The 22,108-nt window shown below is 35.4% G+C and overlaps 6 protein-coding genes across 9 annotated transcripts in view; 5 read left to right on the forward strand and 1 right to left on the reverse strand.

Annotated features, from left to right (window-relative positions):
• Nucleotides 1-270: 270 nt before the first annotated feature.
• LOC111453807 (thioredoxin domain-containing protein PLP3B-like) lies at nucleotides 271-2,605 on the forward strand. 3 transcript variants are annotated; one of them, XM_023095046.1, is made up of 9 exons: nucleotides 271-382; nucleotides 512-613; nucleotides 925-999; nucleotides 1,079-1,126; nucleotides 1,376-1,518; nucleotides 1,602-1,674; nucleotides 1,792-1,853; nucleotides 2,107-2,204; nucleotides 2,278-2,605. In XM_023095046.1, the coding sequence occupies exons 2-9, from the start codon at nucleotides 530-532 to the stop codon at nucleotides 2,376-2,378; spliced, it is 684 nt and encodes a 227-aa protein (XP_022950814.1). In that variant the 5' UTR covers nucleotides 271-382; nucleotides 512-529; the 3' UTR covers nucleotides 2,379-2,605. The 3 variants fall into 3 exon arrangements, with proteins under 3 accessions (XP_022950814.1, XP_022950812.1, XP_022950813.1); XM_023095044.1 differs by having other exon boundaries at nucleotides 302-382; nucleotides 518-613; XM_023095045.1 differs by having other exon boundaries at nucleotides 337-388; nucleotides 518-613.
• Nucleotides 2,606-3,059: 454 nt separating this feature from the next.
• LOC111453201 (phosphatidylinositol/phosphatidylcholine transfer protein SFH3-like) lies at nucleotides 3,060-7,233 on the forward strand. 2 transcript variants are annotated; one of them, XM_023094198.1, is made up of 15 exons: nucleotides 3,060-3,469; nucleotides 3,687-3,822; nucleotides 4,109-4,370; nucleotides 4,463-4,562; nucleotides 4,654-4,920; nucleotides 5,034-5,111; nucleotides 5,193-5,294; nucleotides 5,368-5,417; nucleotides 5,513-5,612; nucleotides 5,717-5,767; nucleotides 5,879-5,956; nucleotides 6,221-6,341; nucleotides 6,416-6,780; nucleotides 6,869-6,943; nucleotides 7,042-7,233. In XM_023094198.1, the coding sequence occupies exons 2-15, from the start codon at nucleotides 3,795-3,797 to the stop codon at nucleotides 7,057-7,059; spliced, it is 1,695 nt and encodes a 564-aa protein (XP_022949966.1). In that variant the 5' UTR covers nucleotides 3,060-3,469; nucleotides 3,687-3,794; the 3' UTR covers nucleotides 7,060-7,233. The 2 variants fall into 2 exon arrangements, with proteins under 2 accessions (XP_022949966.1, XP_022949967.1); XM_023094199.1 differs by having other exon boundaries at nucleotides 6,434-6,780.
• A 113-nt stretch (nucleotides 7,234-7,346) lies between these two features.
• On the reverse strand, nucleotides 7,347-9,376 carry LOC111453205 (transcription factor bHLH110-like). Its single transcript, XM_023094204.1, has 7 exons — nucleotides 9,190-9,376; nucleotides 8,661-9,102; nucleotides 8,457-8,585; nucleotides 8,302-8,367; nucleotides 8,061-8,126; nucleotides 7,898-7,960; nucleotides 7,347-7,672 (listed from the first exon to the last, which is right to left on the reverse strand). Exons 1-7 carry the CDS (start codon nucleotides 9,303-9,305, stop codon nucleotides 7,568-7,570), a joined length of 987 nt encoding a protein of 328 aa, XP_022949972.1. The 5' UTR covers nucleotides 9,306-9,376; the 3' UTR covers nucleotides 7,347-7,567.
• A 4,444-nt stretch (nucleotides 9,377-13,820) lies between these two features.
• LOC111453207 (bZIP transcription factor 44-like) lies at nucleotides 13,821-14,804 on the forward strand. Its single transcript, XM_023094206.1, has 2 exons — nucleotides 13,821-14,352; nucleotides 14,425-14,804. The coding sequence occupies exons 1-2, from the start codon at nucleotides 14,209-14,211 to the stop codon at nucleotides 14,650-14,652; spliced, it is 372 nt and encodes a 123-aa protein (XP_022949974.1). The 5' UTR covers nucleotides 13,821-14,208; the 3' UTR covers nucleotides 14,653-14,804.
• Nucleotides 14,805-15,461: 657 nt separating this feature from the next.
• Nucleotides 15,462-18,469, forward strand: LOC111453202. Its single transcript, XM_023094201.1, has 5 exons — nucleotides 15,462-15,961; nucleotides 16,253-16,334; nucleotides 16,457-17,218; nucleotides 17,320-17,580; nucleotides 17,835-18,469. The coding sequence occupies exons 1-5, from the start codon at nucleotides 15,556-15,558 to the stop codon at nucleotides 17,992-17,994; spliced, it is 1,671 nt and encodes a 556-aa protein (XP_022949969.1). The 5' UTR covers nucleotides 15,462-15,555; the 3' UTR covers nucleotides 17,995-18,469.
• Nucleotides 18,470-19,097: 628 nt separating this feature from the next.
• LOC111453203 overlaps nucleotides 19,098-22,108 on the forward strand; it is a 7,947-nt gene continuing 4,936 nt past the window's right edge. The window contains exons 1-6 of the mRNA XM_023094202.1: nucleotides 19,098-19,254; nucleotides 19,619-19,723; nucleotides 19,816-19,907; nucleotides 20,329-20,367; nucleotides 20,485-20,541; nucleotides 21,219-21,293. Of these exons, the coding sequence (XP_022949970.1) occupies nucleotides 19,660-19,723; nucleotides 19,816-19,907; nucleotides 20,329-20,367; nucleotides 20,485-20,541; nucleotides 21,219-21,293 (327 nt within the window). The 5' untranslated portion in view covers nucleotides 19,098-19,254; nucleotides 19,619-19,659. The remainder of the gene's footprint in view (nucleotides 19,255-19,618; nucleotides 19,724-19,815; nucleotides 19,908-20,328; nucleotides 20,368-20,484; nucleotides 20,542-21,218; nucleotides 21,294-22,108) is intronic.

The raw sequence follows: 22,108 nt of genomic DNA on the forward strand, positions 1-22,108 counted from the left end.
TTTTTTTTTTTTTTTTTTTGGTTTTTCTGAAAATTATAATCTCCGTTCTACTCTTCTAGGGCAGTAAGGGTAGCAATCCAAGGAAAGAGGAAAGAGGAAAAAGAACCGATTGACACAGACGGTTCGGTCCAGTCCTTCAAATACATAAACCCAATTCGATCAGTCTACAAACCGAACCGATTCTATTCTTGTATAAACATTGGTTCGGTCTGTGTTAGAAAACCGAATTATTGGTTCGGTCTGTGTTAGAAAACCGAATTATTGGTTCGATCTGGATTTGGGCGAAGATGGAAAACCGAACCGATGTGCGCCCTATAATCGGTTGCCCTCGACTGGAATCCTCGAACATCCTTCAGTTACTTCTTCACACGCGAGGAGCGAAGTAAGCGTCAGATCTCATGGCATCAAAATCTTTTTGTCAATTCTGATCATTAGAAAGCTTTGCGCTCAACATTTTTTTTCCTTCTACTCGTTTTTTTTTTGTTCCTTGTTCTTGTTTGATCTTTTCTAGACACAGAGTGGTTTAAAGATGGACCCGAACACCGTGAAGTCGACCCTTTCAAATTTAGCATTTGGAAATGTAATGGCCGCTGCTGCTCGTGATTATCAGAAGGTATTCCCGTCAATCCGCCCTTGCAAAGTTGGATTTCTTTATTCAGATCTATTTTTCCAGCATAATATTAAGATATGAATGGCGATCGGGTTATAATTATTGGTGATTCTTGCTTCTTCTTCTTCCCCCTTTTACATGAATCTGGAAACGTTAGTTCTTTGGGTCTTATTCTCCCACTTTTGTTTATCTTAAAATCAAAGAATTGCATTCAGGATATTGATACGTCTTATGGACAATTGGGAATCGTTAAGAGCCCGGAAGTAGGGTTGAAGTTTTTACTGGTTTCATGAGTACATTTATTGACTTTACAGGAATTGCTTGCTCAAGAGAAATCTCAGACATCAAATTCTAACAACGAGGAAGTTGACCTTGACGAGTTGATGGATGTAGGTTTAATGATTGGGGTCTTTCCATAATGCATATTAATGCTCGTGATTTTCGCTAATGTTTGCTTACCTGGGTCAGGATCCAGAGCTGGAAAAGTTGCATGCAGATAGAATTGCAGCTCTCAAGGTCTGAGTTTGTGTATAATTGTCTATATATGTTCCATTACTATCATCATCTGCAGTTTACGGTACTTCATGAGCCGCCAAGTAAAGTTTTCAGAGACTCAAAAAATGTTTTTCTTGTTTAATTTCCCATTACCATTGAACTTGGGACTTCGATTCATGTGTACCGAACTCTCAGCCTTTGAAAAAACAGGATCATTGTGCCAACTCTCACGAATAGTTCATACATTTACATTATAATTTGTTTGAGCAGAAGGAGGCTGAGAAGAGAGAAGCAATGAAGAGACAAGGGCATGGGGAATACAGAGAAATAACTGAAGGAGACTTTTTGGGAGAAGTCACCAGGAGTGAAAAAGTGATTTGCCACTTCTATCATCATGAATTCTACCGCTGCAAGTAAGTCTTTCAATTTCAAATCCCTTACTAATCCAATTGATGCTTATATTGTAAAAGTCTCACATTGGATCCTTCGTTCATAGGATTATGGATAAGCATTTGAAGACACTTGCACCAAAACATTTAGACACAAAATTCATCAAGCTTGATGCAGAGGTTGGTATATAAATCGTTTATTCTAACAGCAGTATCTGCTTTTTTTGAACCATTTGTTGTGAAAGTTTGTCCGGGTGAAGAACTTGTAGTGGCTAATCATCTAAATGTAAATTGCAGAATGCACCCTTCTTTGTTACCAAACTTGGAATCAAGACTTTGCCTTGTGTTATTCTCTTCAGGTAACATCATTTCCTTGGCCCATTGATTCTTGTAGGCATTCCTTTCTACTTTGTGAAAGGCATCATATAGGTAGGTAGGGCACTCTATTGGTTGCTAATAAGTCATAGGAAAAGGGAAATAGCGTAAAAGACAGCCCCAGATACTCAGATCGTGATAACGTGACTCGATTATTGTTTAGCGAGCTAAAAAACTTCTGTTTATATGGGTTTGTGGGTAAGAATCTGCTTTGAAGGACTTTGATCTTGGCTGCAGGAAAGGCATTGCTACAGATAGGCTTGTTGGGTTCCAAGATTTAGGTGGAAAAGATGATTTTAGTACAAGGACACTAGAAATTTTACTGACAAAGAAAGGTGATATTCCTATCAAATGCGTTATTTTAACTCTCAACAATGGCGTTTGTCTGACTAAAGATGCAATATACAGGTTTTATCAGTGAGAAAAAGGATGAAGAGGAAGACGAGTACGACGAAAGTAGGCGAAAGGTGGTGAGATCTTCTACCAACATCGATTCCGACTCAGATTAGGCAACAGAGTTTGTTTGCCTTCATTAAATTACAAAGTTATGTGTAGAAATTGATGTTCTGTCAACATGTTGAGTATTTTGTAAGTGAACTCCCAGACCAAACATAGTTTACAAGCTATTGTCATTGAAGTATAATTTTTTTTTAAGTACGGAGAGCATGGAGCTCGAACTCCTGACCTCAAATACTGAATTATATCTTAATTATTGTTGTACTATACTTATATTTACGAAAAGATAATTTTCTTAATTATCTCTAAATATTATTTTTTTTAATGAAATTATCATTTAGAAATCATTAGATGACAGCAATTTCATGGACGAATTGAATTTAAACTCTTTTTTTTTTTTTTTTTAAAGTCAAGAATTAAATGAACTAACATTCAATTGAATTTGATTTTTTTTAAAACCCAAAAAAATAGAAAGTTGAAAAATTGAGAAAACAAACTCGTAATGGAAAAAATTGTTTTTATTATGTAATTATTAAGTAGTAAACCAAATTTTGGCGTTTTTATGGAATAATTTTTTTTAATTTGTTGGTAGTTAAATTAAATTATTATTATTTTCATTGTGAAAATAATAGCCCAAAAATAACTTTATTTAAAAATAAATATGTATAAGAAAATAATTTACAAGATAAAGAGTATGAGGAAGTCAAATTGAGGGTGTAGCCACGTGGCGACATAAGAAAGCAGGTGTAGGGAAGAGAAAAATGGAGCAGCACACAGGAGATTTATTTGCCGGGAAAGATCCAGGAGACGTTAAGGTAGTTGGGTATAGAGGGCAAGGAAGGAGAGGAAGGCCCTGGCGTTTCGCCGGAATCAATATTGTTAAGATATCGATGGATATCCATGGGGCGACCTCGTCAATGGCTCTGATTCTGAAACAACAAATCTGATTCTCTTCTATTATCAGTAACCAAACAAACCCCTTTCTCTCTCCTCCCAATCGCCCCCTTCTCTTATGCTCTCTAATCCTCTAATCTTCTTCTCTCTCAACCCTCTCTTTCTTTCTCTTCCCTCCATTTAATCTCCCCCCTCGCCGCCCACTTCGCTTTCCTGCCCCTCACACTACTCCTTCTCGCGTTTCTCATTGGTAATTTCTCTGCGCCTCTCTCAGGTCTCTCTCCTGTTAGTTTCATGTTTTTTTTATATGCATTTTGTTTAATGTCGTTTGTTTCTGGCATTTTCGTTTAGATTTGTGGCCGTTTAGGTTCAAGATCGGAAGTTTTTTAAGTGGGGTTTGATTTTTTTTTGTTATGATTTTTGAAGATCTTGATATGGGTTGGGGTTTTTTTTTTCTTTTTTTGCAGGCCGAGCATTAGGAGAGGAATTGAAATCTTATATTGTTAGATATGAGTGCTTGATTCGTCTCTTTGATGCTAACCTGTTTCCATTAGCAAACCCGAGAACACACCATTATGTCCGGACCGTTCTTTTCCAAACCAGGTATGCTTCCAATCTGTTCGGTTTCATTTGTTCTTCCATTATGAATCGTTCCTCGTTTTCTTTTCTTTATTGTTCTTTACGTTATGAATCTTTCCCAGTTTCGGTTATGAATCTTTCGTTTTGGATACAAGAATTTTGCAAGAATGTTCAGATGGATGAACATTGAAAACATAGATTGAATAGTTTCAGGGAAGAGATTGTTGGAGCTGAATAGATTGAAAACATAGATAACTTGATTGGATAGTTTCAAATTATAAAAGATAATCTCCCTTTCTTTTGTTTACAGCTCTTGATGGATCTGATGTTGAGAACTCCGAGGATGAGAAGAATTCATCCATTGGGTCCTTCAAGCAAAAGGCAGTGAGTGCCTCCTCCAAGTTCAGACATTCTATGATAAGAAGGGGCAGGAGAAGTAGTAAAGTCGCATCTGTGGAGATTGAAGATGTGCGCGACACAGAGGAGATGCAGGCTGTTGATGCCTTTCGCCAAGTGTTAATATTGGAGGAATTGCTTCCTGCCAAGCATGATGACTATCACATGATGCTCAGGTTCTGTTGATTATCAACCAGAAGCATATGTATTTTCTACTTTTCTTTTCAGTTTTTTATGTTGTAGTCTTAAAAATTTCCTTTGGACATAGATTCATGAAGGCCAGGAAGTTTGATATTGAGAAAACAAAGCAAATGTGGTCTGACATGCTCCAGTGGCGTAAAGAATTTGGCGCTGACACCATAATGGAGGTATTTGACGTAGTGTATAAGAATTACCAGATTTTAGAACTCCTGAATTGAACTCACTGACATTTCTTCAATTTTTTGGTCTCTGCTCAAGGATTTTGTATTTGAGGAGCTGGATCAAGTCTTAGATTACTATCCTCAAGGGCACCATGGTGTAGATAAGGAAGGACGGCCAGTATACATTGAGAAGTTGGGAAAGGTGGATTCCACAAAGTTAATGCAAGTCACTGATCTTGATCGCTATCTCAAGTACCATGTACGGGAGTTTGAGAGGACATTCACGGTCAAGTTTCCTGCCTGTTCAATAGCTTCCAAGAAGCACATAGATCAAAGCACAACAATCTTGGATGTCCAAGGAGTGGTACGTATGTCCAAATTACTATTTCTAGGGAATAATTAGTATATGATATTGATGGGCACTCACTTTGAACACATTTTGAGGTCCTTGTTCTCAATGTAAAACTGATTTGATAGGGACTTAAAAGCTTCAATAAGACCGCTCGGGAGCTCATCTCCCGCCTTCAGAAAATAGATGGCGAGAACTATCCAGAGGTATTGTGCAACGTTTGGTTTTCAGTTTTATGTAATGTTCATTTTTGTCTTAACCAAATCTGTGACTAAACGTGAATGCAGACCTTGAATCGTATGTTCATCATTAATGCCGGTTCCGGATTTAGAATCCTGTGGAATACTGTAAAATCTTTTCTAGATCCAAAAACCACTGCAAAGATCAATGTAAATATTCTTCTCTGATATCTGTTTTTCGGAGTTGAATGTTGCACAGGTAATTAATTAGTGACTTGCCCAGGTTCTTGGAAATAAATACCAAAGCAAGTTGCTGGAAATTATTGATTCCAGGTATGCTTCTTAAGAGTCAGTAAACTTCCACGAATAGTATAAACTTCACTCTTCCTATAATTAGCTTGAGACTTCTCTGATATATGTTGCACCAGTGAGTTGCCAGAGTTTCTCGGAGGCACCTGTACCTGCGCCGATCAAGGAGGATGCATGCGTTCTGATAAAGGTCCATGGAAGGACCCAAATATATTAAAGGTCCCAATTGATATCTCCACATAATGTTGTTTTCCATCTTTGATTAATGTGCATCTGACTTCTACCGTTGCTTAGTTTTTTAAAAATAATTGATGGACTTGCAGATGGTCAACAATGGAAATCATAAATGTTCAAGTAAATCTGGGGACAACATGGTTTTTTTCCTTAAGCTTTGAACTTTTGTCTTTCTGGTTTCTTCTTTTGAGTTTCCATTTTGCTTCTTAGTTCTTCATAATTGATGAATTATTTTGGTATTTGTTCTGTAGGGGAATCACTCACCTGATGTTAAGGGTGTCTGCTCCATCTCTCATTTGAAGTATTCGCCACTCTCTCCTCTCCATGAGGTAAATGTGCAAGAATTCAGGATTTGTTCGATATTGATGGCTTTCAGTCTAGGATGTAAGAATCTAATGTCCTCTAGAATTACAAGCAAGTATGATACAGACTCGATTTAGCTCTGTTCCTTGGTGGTGAGTTTGATCATTGCATGTGATAGAAGATTTCAGACTGGATGGGTTGACGATAAACTCATGATTTTCATGAATTTCTTTGCTGGTAGAATCTATTCTCTAGAGATAGCTTAGCTGACAGAAGAAAAAACATGATAGGTTCCGATTATCAAGAATATTCAAGTACCTTACAATGAGGATTGTGTCCCGGTGGTTGATAAATCTGTGGATCTTACATGGAAAATGGTGTCAGAAAAGAACATGCCTACCTCTTCCAAAGGTATATTATTTTATTTAGTTACTCAATTTCATCTCACATTGTAGAAAGCATTTGGATAATTTTTCACCTCGCAGCAATGGGTTTTCCTATGGCTGGTTCAGGGGAAGGCCCTGGGGGTATTAAATCTAAGGTTCTTGCTACTATTGTTGCCTTCATAATGGGAATTTCTGCCACGGTGAGATTGGCTCGCACCATGCCTAAGAAGCTCTCTAATGCCTCCCTATACTCCAAACCGATTTTTAAGGGTCAGGGTCAGCCACCTTTATTTGATCCATTGCCTGATTACATGTCCACCGTAAAACGCATGGCTGAATTGGAAGAGAGAGTGAATAACCTATGCAATAAACCTGCTGACATGCCTCGCGAGAAAGAGGAGTTACTGAATGCTACAATGACCCGCGTTGAAGCCCTTGAACAGGAGCTTACCACATCCAAGAAGGTATCAGTTACTATTCCTTTAACTTGGCTGCATAGTTTTTTTTTACCTCTTTTCCTCAGTGAGTGATCATCAGTAGTTGTTTACATAGGTTTTGGAGGAAACAGTGGCTAGACAAGCAGAGATCTTTGCTTATATTGAGAAAAGGAAGAAAAAGAAGAAGCTGGTAATCTTCTACTACTACTTGACCAACACCCATATCATTGTTTTACATGTGAGAGAGATGTTCGCATAAATTTTGGTTGGGATATTTATTGTATGCAGATTCCATTCCGCTGGTGAAGGGATGAAATGGCAGCCACGAGCAGCAGTTGGGCAATCGCCCCGAACGCCGTCTCTGCACTCTCTGTGTGTTTGAACCAGAAAATGTAAATCAAAAAGTTTCTGGTGGAGTTGTTTAAAATTTTATGTACACATTTATTTTTTGATGTAATACTGAATCCGTCCAAGATTAACCAAAAGAAGAAGAAATCCCATCCCTCAAAAGTAACGGGGGATGTACATTCATGAAGTTTCTGCAAGAAATGAAAATGCTGCAACACTTGTGTTTTACAAAGCAAATGCTTTGAAAATGGGAAATACAATCAAAAAGCTTATATTATTTGAAAATGATCTCACTCACTCCACCAAACAACCATTATTGACACTTGTTCTTTCTTAAACTGAACTGGAACAGGCTATACAACGAGCACAGCAACAAGAAAAACCCCATTAAATTCTCATCAAGAATTGTGGTCTTTCTTTCTTTCTTTCATCATGCAATGGGTTGTTCTCTCTCTCTCTCTCTCTCTCAATCGAAACCATGAATGAATGATGCGCAGGAAAGAGGCATTAGGCATAGCCCTCTGCTTCTAAGATCCTGCCTTGGTCTTGTTCCATCCTCCTCGATCAAACCCTGCAAATTTGACAACTTCAGATAAATCCATGCTCTAGGGTTCCTTTCAATACAAAATCTATTTTTTATTGTCAGTTCCTAAAGAACAAACATATAAAACAAAACCTTATCTTGTTTTATATCTATTAAAAAAAGTACATAGAAGTGGTAAAATAGGATCTAAGAATAAGAACAAATCCACATTATGAAAGAAGTTTATGAGTAAAACAATATTTATTATCTTACAGGCTGCTGCTGTTTTTGGTAGGGTTTGCTCTGAGAGGACGCCAAATATGGCATGCTTAAAGTCTGCACAGCATGAAGAAACCAGTTATCAAACGCGGGTCGCTCTAAAAACTAAATGACTATCAAACGAAGATCGTATCGGGTTGATAGAGAATTAAATCACCTCAACTTGGTCGTGAAGAAACTGAATGTAGCCTATTGCTTCGGTTAGAACTGAGGAAGTATCAGTCTGAAAAAGATTGTTAATTTTTGTTTCAAATAAAATAAAATGGTAAAAAAAACTGTAACAAAGTTATGGGCAAATGGGGTTATTTTAAGCATCAAAAACAGCATAGTGGGTTCTGAATATCTGATAAAGGAAAGCATTGTAGAAGATAAAGGGTTTATATATAATATATATATACCTTACCAAAAGGTGCAACCAGCCTTTGAAGTGCTGAAATCCTGTCTCCCAATTTCTCTTTTCTCACCTGCCAGATTATACAAAATTTCATTAACCAAACTTTATAATTACAAACACTTAAAAGGGTCAGTTCTTAAATTGGATTCAAAGCCATACCTTTAATGGTGGGCATGAAGATCTGGAGGAGGAGCAGGACTTCTTCGATTCTGGATTGTTACTGCACTTTTTAGGCACAGACAAGCTGTTAGCTGGTCTCTTTGCTCTTCCAACACTCACTGATGAAGCCTGTAAAAATTGCAATTTAGTAGCTAGCTAGGATCAAAAGGCAAGAATATGAAGAACATGAAAAAAGATACAAACTTTGTTGGAGCTGTTTGATGGGCTATTGTTATTATTCATTGAATCTTGCACATGTTCATGATGATTCTGATGAGCATAGCCAAATACCGCTCTGTTTTTGTTAAACCCACTTGAATAATTTGAGAGAAAATCCATATGACGATGAGCAGCCTGTAAATTGTAGCCCATGGAGCTTGAAAATGATGAAGAAGACAACAAATCCAACGTTGAACTACTGCTATTCCTGTAATAATTGGGGTTGGATCCAGCTGATATCCCTTGGAAACCTCCATAGCTTGCAGGAGATTGAAGAGAAGAATAAAGAGTTGAAAGCTGCTGTTCATTGGGCTGTTCTTGTTGGTAAGTTGATGAGAAATTAAACCATGGATTCTCATTCTCATTCTCCCTTGAACATGGTATGCTTTGATCCACCAAATAATGGTTATTGTAGGAATCTCCATCCCTGCATGAGCATATATGTACCAAAAGATGAGAAAAATGAATGAAAATTCTGAGGTTTGCATGCATGATGAAATTGATTTGGGCTTACAAAATGATGTTGGGGCTGCATTCATGAGTGATGGGAGCTGTTCTTGGAGGTGATACCAAAGAGGAATATCCAACGAATAGTTCTTGAAGCTGATGCTGGAGATTAGCAGACTCCATGGGTATGTATGACCTAAAAAGAGAGTAGTGAATATAATGATTAAAGGAGAGATGAAATGGGGTTTTCTTTTCTTTTCTTTTCCAACTTTATAGTATCATATGGAATGAAAGTTCTTCAAAAAAAAAAAAAAACATTTGCTCAAAAGAAAAAGAAAAACAGAATAATTTGCAGACTCAGGATAACAACAAAAACCTTAATGCTTTTAATGGGATGCCTTTGGGTGGATGCTTTGTTTATTATTAACTTCCCTTTACTCTCCCTCTCTCTCTCTCTTCCCATTTCCAATATATATATATATATATATATATATAACTTCTTTCCAAGAACCCTATCTACCCTCTATTTTGGCTGATATCAATATCATGTCACCCTGCATTATTGTCCTCTCCTTAACACCCTGAATCAAACGTTACATCTTCATTAGTACGAGACTTTTTAATACAAAAATTGATGTCTATTACCATACTATTGTTCAAATATGTATGAATCCTGACACCTTTGCCAAATGTTACTTGTGGGTTGTTAATCAGAATATGCGTTCATGCTCTTTTTTCTAGTGTCTAAACCCACTGTTAGCTAGCGGATATTGTTTTCTTTGGATTTTTCCTTGGGGGGACGGTTAGGGAGAGGGTTTCTACACTCCTATAAAGAATGTTTCGTTCTCCTTCCCAACCGACGTGGGATCTCGCACATCCACTTTCTGTACGTGTTGCACAAGGTCATGCCTGTCACGAATGCGATCTTTCATCCTTTGGGTTGAGAATTAAGGCGGAAATGAAGGGTATGGGTTGTTATATATAAGCTTAATATTACTGGAAAAGCTTTTCTTCTCTCTTGTTGTGATGAACATAATCACTGGATTAGATGGTGCTGTTATCATATGATATTTTAAGGTTTTGTTTTGTTTTGTTTTTCCTCCAAGATTTCAGTTTGTTCTTAACTTTTGATAAATGGTAGGGAAAGGGTTAACCAATGATTTTGATCTTCCCTTAATCACGTAGTAATCGGCAACTTTTGCTTTTTTTTCTCTTTTGGTGTGCTTTTTGATCAGCTTAATATATATATAAGTGTGACTAATTAAACTTTAAACAACCTAATGTATATTTATTTCATCCAATGTTTGTAAAGCAAGACGCGGATATGATTAAGTATTCATTCAATCATTAAGCATCTCAAATTTTCATCCTTAAAAATGTTCTTCAAATAATTCGTTAAGTTCTTCAGGATTGATCTTTAATAACGAGTCAAAAGGGTTCACTTTTTCTATGTTTTTATTCTCATTTTGAGAATCGAAATTTCGTATGTTAGTGTTTTTCTTTCTTTTGCACGATGAAATTGACTTTCAAACATAATTTTTCTATCTCACCCCACAATACCCGCACAGCCCATCTCGTTCTTCTTGCTCAATTACTTAAACTATATAATATGGGTTAGAGGATCGAATCGGTTAGAAATCACGAACCTCTACAATGAAATGATAATGTCTACTTTGAGTATAAGTTTTCATGGTTTTTACTAACCAAGAGACTTCGTACTAATAAAAATAGTGTTCTTTACTTATAGATCCAACAATTCTCCCCTCGAATAAAGTACATTATAGAGCCTCCCTATAAGTCTATAAAGCTCTCAAACTGCCTCTCGTTAATCGAGACTCGACTTCTGCTTCAGTGTTCAAACAAAGTAGGCTCTTTTTGTAATGGGTTGGGGTCATATGGTGCAGAAACCGGTTGGTTGTGTCTCCTCCATTAACCTTTTTGCTGCTCCATCTGGGTGTGGTGTGTGTGTTTCTGAGATTACTGGAAAGTCAACTCAAATATTAAAATCCCACTAGGGCTCCTCACTTTGAGTCGGCTTTAAAGCCAAAGAGACAAGGGAGGTGGAGGTGGAGATGGAGGTGAATTCATAATATAATAATAGTGCGCCCTTCTTCAAAAGAGTGTACAATAATTGCAGACGCAACACAACACAACACAACGCAACACAACACCATTGGGATTCCAACATGCTTTTTGTAAATTCCATGTCCTCTCTCGCTCTTCTTCCCTCATTAACTCATTCTTTATTGAACAAACACACAAGAGGAGTGGTACTACTCTGCGCCTCTCAACCCCAATTGGACTCTCATTTACTCTCTATTCATGTTCACTTCCATGGACCCAAAAGTGGTGAGCTTTTTTGTGGTTTGCAGACCCCAACGCCCTGAAAACAAGGACTCAATTACTCAACACATCCTATGCCTTTTTACTTCCAAAACAAAACTTCGTAAAGGGGCCGCATTTTCATGCCCTTTGTCTTTCTGTCTTCTTAATTACCATTTTTTTTTTCAGTTCGAGTGTAGAGTAGATCAAATAATTATTTATAAGAGTGTAGAAACCTCTCCTAATAGATATGTTTAAAACTCTGAAGAGAAACCATCAAAGAAAAAACAAAAAAAAAATAATATCTACTAAGAATGTAGAAACATCTACCCGTAGACACGTTTAAACCACGAAGAAAAATAATTGAAAGCAAAGTCCAAAAAAAAAATATTTCCACAGTTAAAAGTTACTTTTTTTAATAAAATATTATTATTTTTTTTTTTAATAAGAGTTAAAAGTTACTTTTTAAATAAAATATTTTTTAATTTTTTTTTTTTAATAAGAGTTTTGAGAGTTAAATTTTTTTAAAGGATAAAACATGAAATTTAAGAATATTTTTATTTATTTAACCTAAATTTTAGAATGAAATGATGGTAGTTTACGTTATAAATCACGACTCTCTACAATGGTATGTCCACTTTGAACATAAGCTCATAGTTTTGCTTTGGGCTTCCAAAAAACCATAAGCTTTTTGAGCTTTCCAAAATGTCTCATATTAATAGAGATAATATTCATCACTTATAAATTTATGATCTTCCAATGTGGACTCGCTCCCAATAATCTTCGAGAGTTTAGGGGTAGAAATTATGCTGTCATTTAATATATGAAATTCATTTATGAGAATAACTTTAATAGTAAATTCAATTTCATTTTGCTTGAATTTTATAAACATTTAGTGTCGTAAGCTCATAGACTCTAGTCATTACACATTTTATTACCGTTCATTTATTTTAATATATATTAAATGAACATATTCATTTATGAGAACAAGCATAACTTTTTCTTATATTTTCTAAGCATTTACGGTTGGCCGAGGTTTATTGCGTCAGTCTTTACATATATTAATACATATATATTAAAAGGATGGTGAGTATGAAAATATTCGTTTATGATAACAATTTTTTTCTTAAATACGCTTATCACCTCTAATTTCTACAAATTTATCACCATTTATTTGATTTAATATTATATATACTGAAAATACCATTAATTAAAATATATTTTAGCAAGAAAATCAATTTTTTTTTCTTTAATTTTCTAAATATTTTAGGGTTGGCGTGCGTACTCACCAACTTTCATATATAAAAAGCACCAAGTAAAATATTTGGGCTCATGTGGCCCATAACTTGATTATAATTCTATAATAACTTCTAGGCCCATTTGTAAAAAAGTAAGCCCATTAGTAGCTTCATTTTAGTAGTTCCTCACAAGATAAGATATTAATAATTATATTTATGGTTTAATTCTTTAGCTTTAAAAAGAATAACAATAATAAAGTAGCAAATATTAATAATATTATGGTAAGAATAATTAGTATTTATTTTACTTTGATTTTCCCAATTATTGAGGTAAATAGATAATTAAATTAAATTAAAATTAATATTGTTGATTTCATAAATTTTGTTTTATTTTATAATAAAATCTGAAATGGAAGAGAAAATAAAAAAAAATGGGAAAGAGGAGCATCGGTGGATAAGAAAGAGGATGATTTTAAATATTATTTTTAACCCAATAATAATAAACTTTCACATTAAACTAACTCGTCGCTAAGTTTATGATCTTATTTTATAATCGAAAGCATCCAAAAAAATACGTGCAGCTGGAGTTCCTTTATGAATGGATTTTTCATTTTCTTGTATGACAACATCATGTTTTAAATTTTAAATAATTATATTGATGATGGATGAGGTTGTAGCTTCAAATCATTCGCTACAATTTGATCTATTAAAGTAACAAATAATCGTTGATAATTAAATATTTTAAAGAAGTTGTAAGAACCCACGTATCCAATATGTCTAAGAAACATAATGAATATGGTTGAGCCTAGGTAAAGAAAAAGTTGAATTTACATTAGAAAAAGGGAAATAATAGAAAGTTGGAGGGCATTCCATTTGTTTTGGTGTCAAAGTGAAAGTAGAGTAACAGTGGAAGGGAACAAATTGAGCGCGCACATGGCCGCCCCATCACGGGCGCCGGTTTCACTCTTCAGCGCCCCCCTTTCCCATTTCGGGACACACAGCACCCCACTTACAGATCACCCTTTCCCTTTGTGTTCGATATCCTTTAGTCTACGTATTACAACTTTAATATATGCTCGAATTTCGAATCACGTTTCAGAAAAATATTTTAATATATGCTCGAAGTAGAGTGAATACATTTGAGAACAATTGAAAGTAGCACTCTGTTCTGTTGTGATGTATTGCTATAAAACCGCCATTAACCAGCCTGCTTCCATCCCCCTATCTAGATTTCTATCTTCCTACATTTCTCTTTTCCTCTGATTGAGTACTAATTGCAATTCCTTGTGCCTCGATGCTCCAAACTACTCATGTCTCCGGTTGTCAGTGAAGTTCTTCTTTCTGGGTTTATCATAAACTCAACTCTTCGCCGGAGAACCCATTTAGTCCAATCTTTCTCCGCCGTGTTCCTTTACTGGTTCTATGTCTTCTCATAGACGACGATCCTACAATTAATCCATTTCGCTTCGTTTGGTCATTTTTCATCTTTTTTTTTCTTTTTTTTCTGAATCTATCATATTATCGAAATGGGTTCTTCAGGTGGGGCTTCATCTGGGTCGGAACATGATCGGGAGGTGAAGAGGAAGCGGCGGAGAATGCAGTCCAATCGAGAATCGGCTCGGCGATCCCGACTGCGCAAGCAAAAACATTTGGACGATCTTACAGAGCAGGTAACGCTAAATAGAAGCAAGCCCATCTTGTAAAAACTCTGCCCTCCTAAGTTTCTGACTCGGGCGTTACAGGTTAGTCGACTTAGGAACCACAACCATGAGATGGTGGCGAGCTTGAACGTGGCGGCTAATCTGTGCGTCAGCTTGGAGGCAGAGAACTCCATCCTCCGAGCTCAGATAGCGGAGCTGACCCGCAGATTACAGTCTCTAAACGACATCGTAACGTTTATAAACTCGACGGAGGTTTTCGAAACATTCTTGGAGGTTGGCGATTTTAATGGATTTGAAGACATGTTTTGAGAACTGAGGGTGATCTGTGTGTACGGACAAACTGCAGCGGTTGGTTTTTGCAGACATGTTTTTTTTTTTTTTTTTTGTAGTTCTTAAAATTTGTTATTAATATTTCGTAGTTTTTTAAATTTATTATGGAAATATTGTAGTTTTTAATTAACATAAGAATCCTCAGTTTTTCAATTATTATTTAATGCATCATCTATATAAATATGTTACGTAGATTAAAAAAATACAATACTTCAATATTTGGTTTGGATAATAAAATTTTAAAACTATAATAATTTTTAAAAAAAGTCATTAAAAATTTAACTTTAAATTAAAATGATTAATTCGATGATATGCGGTAGACACGTGCTTTTACATAAAGTCATAAACAATATTTTAGACTTGAAAGCGTGACAAAAAAAATAAAAAACAATATGCAAAATCTTTCACTTTTGTTTAATATTAAAAAATCTAATTAAATATAAATTATAAAATTTTTACACCTAATTAATTGAATTATATTTAAATTTAATTGAATTAAACTCTAAATTTAGAATAAATTGCAAATAAATATGGTCATTTATTCTAAATTAAAATAAAATATTGTAATTATTGTTAACTTTATATTTTGTTAATATAATTTAATACATTTTAAAAATAATATTAATGATTAGTTTATAAAAGATTTTTCTTATTAGAAGGTATTATCATTCTCTCCCATAAAGTTTGAAAATAAATTTTGGTATTATTAGTTTTTTTTAATAAACTTTTTTTTTTTAATCTGTTTTAAAATATATAATTAAATTTGATGAAATTGGAGTTACCCTCAATTCATTGTCGCTGCCGTTCATCAAATTATACGAACTGCGCGCAGAAATTCAATTTAAGCGGGTAACATTGCAGTGGTGCTCGTGAAATCAAAGCATGCCATCAGAACTCGATTCAGTCGAAAACCCTAGAGAATGGCGCTTCACATGGGAAGCGCAATCCCATATACCAACCCTACGTTTATTGCTCTTCGATTCCTATACCAATCCTTCTCTTCAATGTCAGAATCTCAAGGTTCATCTCAATCTCCAGCAGTCCGTGGTTTGTGTGGCTTGGTTACAAGACCTCGAAATGTCCATTCGAGTTCCTATGCCTCCGGTTTTGGTCGACGCTGAGTCGCCTCTGAGTTTTAGAGCTTTCGAAGACCATATGGAGGTCAAGCTTGTCTTGCTTCTTCCGGTTGATCACCCTATCATTCTTAACTTCGACAATGTGCTGGACTTCTCCGAAAAGCGAGGACATAGAAACTCCAAGGCGTTGAAGCCACTTTCAATGGATTATGGTGCGCTGAAATTTTTAGAATTTTGCTCCGTGTCTTTTGATACTCGCTGCATTTTCCCTTATGCTGTCTAACAGTTATGCATTAACATTTGCTAAAGGTGCTAAATTTAAAACTTATATCCTTATGCTTTCTGTCTGCTTCTGACGTGTATGATCATTATCAAAGTGTGATAATTAATTACAATGCTAAATTGCCAGAAACATTGGATTTTCGCTATGTTAATCATTTACCATCTACTGTTTTTCCATTACCTTGTTAGCTTTCCTGTTCTGAAATGCTTGTGTTTCTTAGATCAAAGCAGTTTATCACGCAGTGGTGGCGTCCACTTTTATTGCAGAAATTGTTCTTTCAGGCTGAGTGAATCCCCTCTCAGGTAGCAAATTGTTCGTTCGTACTATTGACTGGACTTAATTTACTAGAGCAGTTGGTGTACATTTCACACCAATCCATAAAATTTTGATTTTGACTTTCACAGTTCAATATGTATGCATGTAGAAATTTTGTTGAAATGCCATCAGTCAACTGGCGAGAGGTGGCTGATAACTGGTTTGGGACTTGCTGCTGCTCCTTCGGGGGGATAAGCGAGAAGCTGGTTACTAGGTACACAAATTCCTATAGATGTGCAAAGGGTGTCTGCCTACTCACTTTAACGACTATTACTCTTTACAAGGATGACCTTATTGGACATGCGTTCCCAGACTATGATGGGACCCGAGAACTCAAGGATGAATCAGATTTCACTGATGGCAATTGGTCAACTGAAGCTAAGCAAGAATCACAATGTAATCATACATCTACAGGGGAGGTAAAATCTAAGCAGTTCAATTATAAGAACCTTGTTGCAAAGACGGAGGGTAATGCTGCTGTGAAGGGAAGTGATGAAGTTGATTCACCTCTTGTGACTTCAATTCCTGACTTGCATCAACATGGAGAAAGTAATGTACTTCATGATCTTGATAGAGATTGCATGCATCACACATGTGGCACATATGAGTTAGACCCAAAGCCTATTAATACTGTAGATGTTTCGGACGACCAGATATCCTTTCTTAATGGTTTTCTTGGAAATATCTTTATGGCTAGACTGTCAAATCTTTCAGCAGATTTTGAATGGGCCGAGTTCTTTTGCCCCCAGTGTTCAACTCTGATTGGGGCTTACCCTTGCAGAAATGGCTGTGGACCTACAGATGGTGGAGTTCGACTCTTTAAATGTTATGTCTCAACATGTTTATCCACTGAACCAGAAAATTTGTTCAGGTCAGCATATTGTTGCGTCATGCCTTTCTTTGATGTAATTAGTGACTTTGAGATATTTCTTGTTTCATTGGGTTCTCACGATTAGCCGACTTATGCAACAGGGAGTACACGTTGGAAAAAATGTTTGCATCTCAGCTACTGGAAAGTGCAAATGAAGAATCATCATTTCGTACTGTGGTTAAGGAGTTGAAAACCAAGTCTACCATGCTGCACATTGTTCTCATCAATTCAAATTCTTGGTCGTGTAGTGGTTATTGTTTGGGCATGGAGGATACTGCAGAAGTTGTTCCAAAGGTGGATTTAAATCCAATCATCAAGGTGCTATTCTCAGATTGCAACAAAAGTGCGGAATCTCACCTAAGGTTGTATAGAAATTACTCTTATTTTTCCTTCTTGTGTGATGGCAGTAGGATTTAGTATCCTTATAGACAGCTATTTACAACGGTAGATCACAGGGGTTCTCATATTCTGTAATTTATCTCTTTCCATTACTCCTTTTCCTTTCTTATATCGATACATGGTTTTATGATTAGTACATATTCCTCGTCGATGCATTATGTACCCTGTTTTTACTATATAAATTGATGGTGAATTGATGATTGAATTTAAAATGCAGGAAACTTGAAGAGTGGGTGACAAAAGATATAGCAGAAGAAGTTTTTATGTTAGCCCATCAAATAGAGGAATTAAATGAAATCCTAGTTTCAAGAAATGATACACTTCCATCTTCATGTTCTTCCCTTGATGGTTTAACTTTGACATCTATTCTGAGGTAATATTTATCTCATCTTCTTTGGATTCGTACCCAAATCATGGATAAGCAAGATTTTCTAAGATGTAACTCGATAAAGATGAGTAGCAACGTTGAAGAACTCATTGTATACCGTGTCTCTACTATTTTGAGGAGGCGCCAGCCGAGCTTGTAAGGACTTAATATCTGTTTATCAGCAAGCCATACTGTATTGCAGGAACTTTATTAAACGTGCTGGCTTACCAGGTTTTGAATGTATTTCAAGCATGGACTATTTTATTTTATATATGAAGCTAACTACATGTCTTGGAACCTGCTTGGTCGTGGCATTAGTCGTCCAGGTGCCCGACTGTAACATACTCTATAATTTATGTTGGCATCTTAGTCTGATTTGAGTGAAGCTGTTACAGAAGCTTCCCACAGCGCACAGCTATGAGGGGAGATGTCAACTAATTATGCATGGACATTGAAACCTTTTATTTGTAGAGAAAATAGATTATTTAATGCTGTCTCTGCTTAATCTCATGTTTAATCTTCGAGTTTTTTTAGGATGGTTTAGTTTCTCTTTCATCTTCTTGAGCCAAGGAGTTTGCTGATCATGAGCTGCGAGAAAGTTTCACAAGAATTACTTTTGTTATTACATTTCTTAAGCTTTTCCAACTCCTTAAAAGAATGAAGATGCCATTTTCATTAGTTAAGTCTTTGTGATATGAAAAATCAGTGAATCGAATTAGAGATGCACAAATTTGACGAACCGAAGTGAATCAAACTGAAATTTTGCTTTTCGTGTTTCGGTTTGGTTCTAAATATGACTAACCAAATTGAACCGAAATTTTCTTGACAAGTGCAATTAAAATTTCTAAAAGCTAACAAATTGAAGGGAAAAAAAAAATCTCCATTAATCTAAAAATTTCAACAAATGTAGCTCGTCTTTAAAGTTGATTAATTATACACTAGGATGTCTAATTATTTTTTGCATGACCTAAACATTACAAGATTTATTTAATAATCAAAGAAATAATTACAAATTTACAACATTTATCCAAATTAATAAAATTTTAGATAACATTTTTTTTTATATAATTTAAACTCGAAATTATTACAGGAAATTTCTTTTAAAAAAGTAAGAGAAATAATTGCGAGGAAAATGCCCGCGTTTCTGGTGTAATGGCCGGACAGTTCCCATGGTTGCAGGTTTTCGCGTATTCATTCCGTAGTTCTCAAATTCCAGTCCTTTGATTCAGTGGAGGGCAACAAAACGGAGCTATTCACTTGAAGGTTTCAGGTAATTGCGTTTCGTTTTCTTGATCATCATTTTTGGAAGAGGTAGTTTGGAGGCTCGATTTCAGCTGGACTTGGAACATAATTACATTATGCACTCTCTCGCGTTTTCGTTGAATCCATACTCGCTGATGTAGTATTGAATATAAGCTTTTATTAATGCCATCGATTCGTTCCTTATATTGGATATCTATTTCAATCGGTTCTACTTGCCTTTTCGAATCGGTTAACTTGAGCTTCTGGTTTTATGGCAACAGAGACATAATAACTAGCAATGGGTATTAACTAATATCATGCTGTCTACCTTGATTTGTTTATTTACTATTCATGATATCTCAGCTGCTGAGCTTACAAAATTTAATTTTCAGCCTGCAGGACATGTTCAAAACGTTGAAAGCAACATAAAAATATGAGTGCGAGATATAATATTGGTGTTTGTTCTTTACATTTACTACTCTTCACTGCTTTCACTAGTAAGTTTGTTTAATTCAGCTTATTTTGTCCCCTTTCAAATGTTGAACGCTGTATATACTTTTTTGTCTTATAGGATTTTTCTTTGTTTTAGGTGTTCTTTTACAGGCTGTTGAAACGAATGCAATTGCAGTGCCAAGTTCCAGTTGCTATGTTTTTGACAATTCTAGTCACGTCATTGACTTTGTATCCTACATAGTATGATATATCAATATTATCAAATATACAGTTAATTGGGAGGTGGGGAAGTAATTTACATTTGTAGAACAACCAAGTCTAGGTTGATCTTTCTGTAGCTTTCCTGATTGCCATCTTTCTTGAATTTACTTTATCCTGAATGGATCCTTCCAGAGACGTGATTATTAATGTTTTCATTTTGGGAGGCCTTTCCCATAAAGTTTCTTCAGTCTTTAAGTGGAATTTTCTTGATATGATTGTTTTGTTTTGGTAGACCTGTGATTCTGGTAGCATCTTCATCTGCCATGTTGAACTTTCTGTTTCTGTTTGTGCAATCAGAACTGAACTTAACTTCTTCTTTACGTTTTATTTGATTATTCCTCACATCTGGTGTTATTATGTTTTTAGCTTTACTTAACTCAATAACTAGAGTAGCTGGGTTGGACAACCATTTGAATATGATGGGAAGGTGATATTCTTTTTTTCAATTAAATAATGAAACTTGAGACATTTTATTATATTTTTAAAATCCTATCTATAAATATATGAATTCAGGCAGTATTAAGTCAAGCATGTCTTGATATAGGATTCTGACTTGGTGGTTCGGTTTTGCAAAGATGTGGAAAGTAGATCACAACAGACGGTAATATATCTCTGCTAGATTACTTTACCATGAACTTTGATCACTTTGAGAAGATGTTCTATCATAGGAATATTACATGCAGCACCTTAATGCCTTATTTGATGAAGATAGGTTTATATATTCACGTCATTGCTTACTGCTGTTAGGGTTCCATCGATAAGTTGTTACGGGTCTGAGTATAGGAGCTCTTGAGAATGAATATGTTTCTTTATTCCGATATTTCATTTTGGATTAACTATTCTCAAGGAACTGTCAAAATTGACTGAGAAAAATTGCATTACTCCGTTCAATCTTTTATACTTGCTGTAGTTAAAAGAGTTCTATAATACTTTGTGCCCTTCATTACATGGTTGCAAGTTCTTGTTCTGAAAGGACTAATATAGTTTTATTTTGAAAAATAACTAAAGGTTATGATCTGGCATTGTATTTCTTCACACTATTTTTAAAGGAAAGCTCTGGCATGTAAAAAGTTAATTCTTGATATGTAGTTGTGAGTCCATGACTATTGTGAATCAAGGTTCAAAAATTATTTCATGCTGACTATTTTATTACCTCTTGAACATGTTCAAACTATGTTTTGTCTCTGGAAAGTTCATATTTTCCTTCTTTTTCTCTTCATTGTTTTCAACGGATTGGGCTGTCGTTCATATCTATTACATCTGCTCCTGATTAACCAGGGATACGTGGATTTTGGTCGATTTGACAAATTCAATTATTTTGTCTCTGGTTCAGGACATGCCAACTTTGTTCAAGTAAGCTTTGTTTCTAATGTAAATGGATGCTTATTTTAGTTTCTCTCTCTTGGATGTGAACGGAAGCTATCCTATGAAAATGCTCGCCATTTAACTCACAAGTAAGCTGAGTTTCGTGAAAATAAACAAATGCATTGTCTAACGAAAGACCTGCAAGAGGAAATGGGAAAGAAGGGAGAAATTGTTTTAGTAAATTATTGACAGATAGTTCTAACCTGCTTCTTGAAGACATGGTGTATAATGAAAGATGGGTACAAACTCCTCTTAGGTTAGTTGGAAATTTTTTTGACCAAATGTTTTTCTTGGGAGTGGGATCAAGATGATATTAAAACTATAAGTTTGGTCTTTGAACTTTCATTGTTTTGTTTATTTAGTTCTAATACTTTAAAAAGATTCTAACATGCCCTTAAACTTGTAATTTTGTATCTAACATTTGTATATTATTAACTCCGTTAGTTTAACGTTTATGTCATCAAACACTTGAAATTGCCTATAACTAGCTAATCCCATAATCCTTAAATAATATAGTTACTGTGCTGCAGAATTATGAAACTGATAGGATAATCGTAGGGACTTAGTAAATACAAAATTGAAAGTTCATGAGCCTACTAGAATTTTTTTAAGTATAAAGATCAAGTAGGCATAATCTTAAAAACTCGAAGACCTATTAGAAATATTTTGAAGTCCAGGAATTGGAACTAAATGGACACAACGTTGAAAGTTTAGGGGCAAACTTACATCTTCTCATTTTCTTTTATCTCCCCTTGTTTATAGCCCCTTTTTAATCCCCCCCCCCCCCCCCCCCCCCAAAAAAA

This window comes from Cucurbita moschata, unplaced genomic scaffold (genome assembly GCF_002738365.1).
Source record: "Cucurbita moschata cultivar Rifu unplaced genomic scaffold, Cmos_1.0 Cmo_Scf00015, whole genome shotgun sequence".
NCBI classification, from domain to species: Eukaryota; Viridiplantae; Streptophyta; class Magnoliopsida; order Cucurbitales; family Cucurbitaceae; genus Cucurbita; species Cucurbita moschata.

Bases quoted from the DNA above. Each gene is read 5' to 3' on its own strand.
- LOC111453807 (XM_023095046.1), top strand. From the start codon at position 530: ATGGACCCGAACACCGTGAAGTCGACCCTTTCAAATTTAGCATTTGGA. The intron at 1,000-1,078 runs GTAGGTTTAATG...TACCTGGGTCAG, and splicing joins ACCTTGACGAGTTGATGGAT to GATCCAGAGCTGGAAAAGTT. The intron at 1,854-2,106 runs GTAACATCATTT...TCTTGGCTGCAG, and splicing joins CCTTGTGTTATTCTCTTCAG to GAAAGGCATTGCTACAGATA.
- LOC111453201 (XM_023094198.1), top strand. From the start codon at position 3,795: ATGTCCGGACCGTTCTTTTCCAAACCAG. The intron at 5,768-5,878 runs GTTTTTTTCCTT...TTTGTTCTGTAG, and splicing joins GTAAATCTGGGGACAACATG to GGGAATCACTCACCTGATGT. The intron at 6,781-6,868 runs GTATCAGTTACT...TTGTTTACATAG, and splicing joins AGCTTACCACATCCAAGAAG to GTTTTGGAGGAAACAGTGGC.
- LOC111453205 (XM_023094204.1), bottom strand. From the start codon at position 9,305: ATGGAGTCTGCTAATCTCCAGCATCAGCTTCAAGAACTATTCGTTGGA. The intron at 8,586-8,660 runs GTTTGTATCTTT...CAATTTTTACAG, and splicing joins CATCAAACAGCTCCAACAAA to GCTTCATCAGTGAGTGTTGG. The intron at 7,673-7,897 runs GTAAGATAATAA...TCAAATTTGCAG, and splicing joins ACCAAAAACAGCAGCAGCCT to GGTTTGATCGAGGAGGATGG.
- LOC111453207 (XM_023094206.1), top strand. From the start codon at position 14,209: ATGGGTTCTTCAGGTGGGGCTTCATCTGGGTCGGAACATGATCGGGAG. The intron at 14,353-14,424 runs GTAACGCTAAAT...CGGGCGTTACAG, and splicing joins TGGACGATCTTACAGAGCAG to GTTAGTCGACTTAGGAACCA.
- LOC111453202 (XM_023094201.1), top strand. From the start codon at position 15,556: ATGCCATCAGAACTCGATTCAGTCGAAAACCCTAGAGAATGGCGCTTC. The intron at 16,335-16,456 runs GTAGCAAATTGT...GTATGCATGTAG, and splicing joins CTGAGTGAATCCCCTCTCAG to AAATTTTGTTGAAATGCCAT. The intron at 17,219-17,319 runs GTCAGCATATTG...CTTATGCAACAG, and splicing joins GAACCAGAAAATTTGTTCAG to GGAGTACACGTTGGAAAAAA.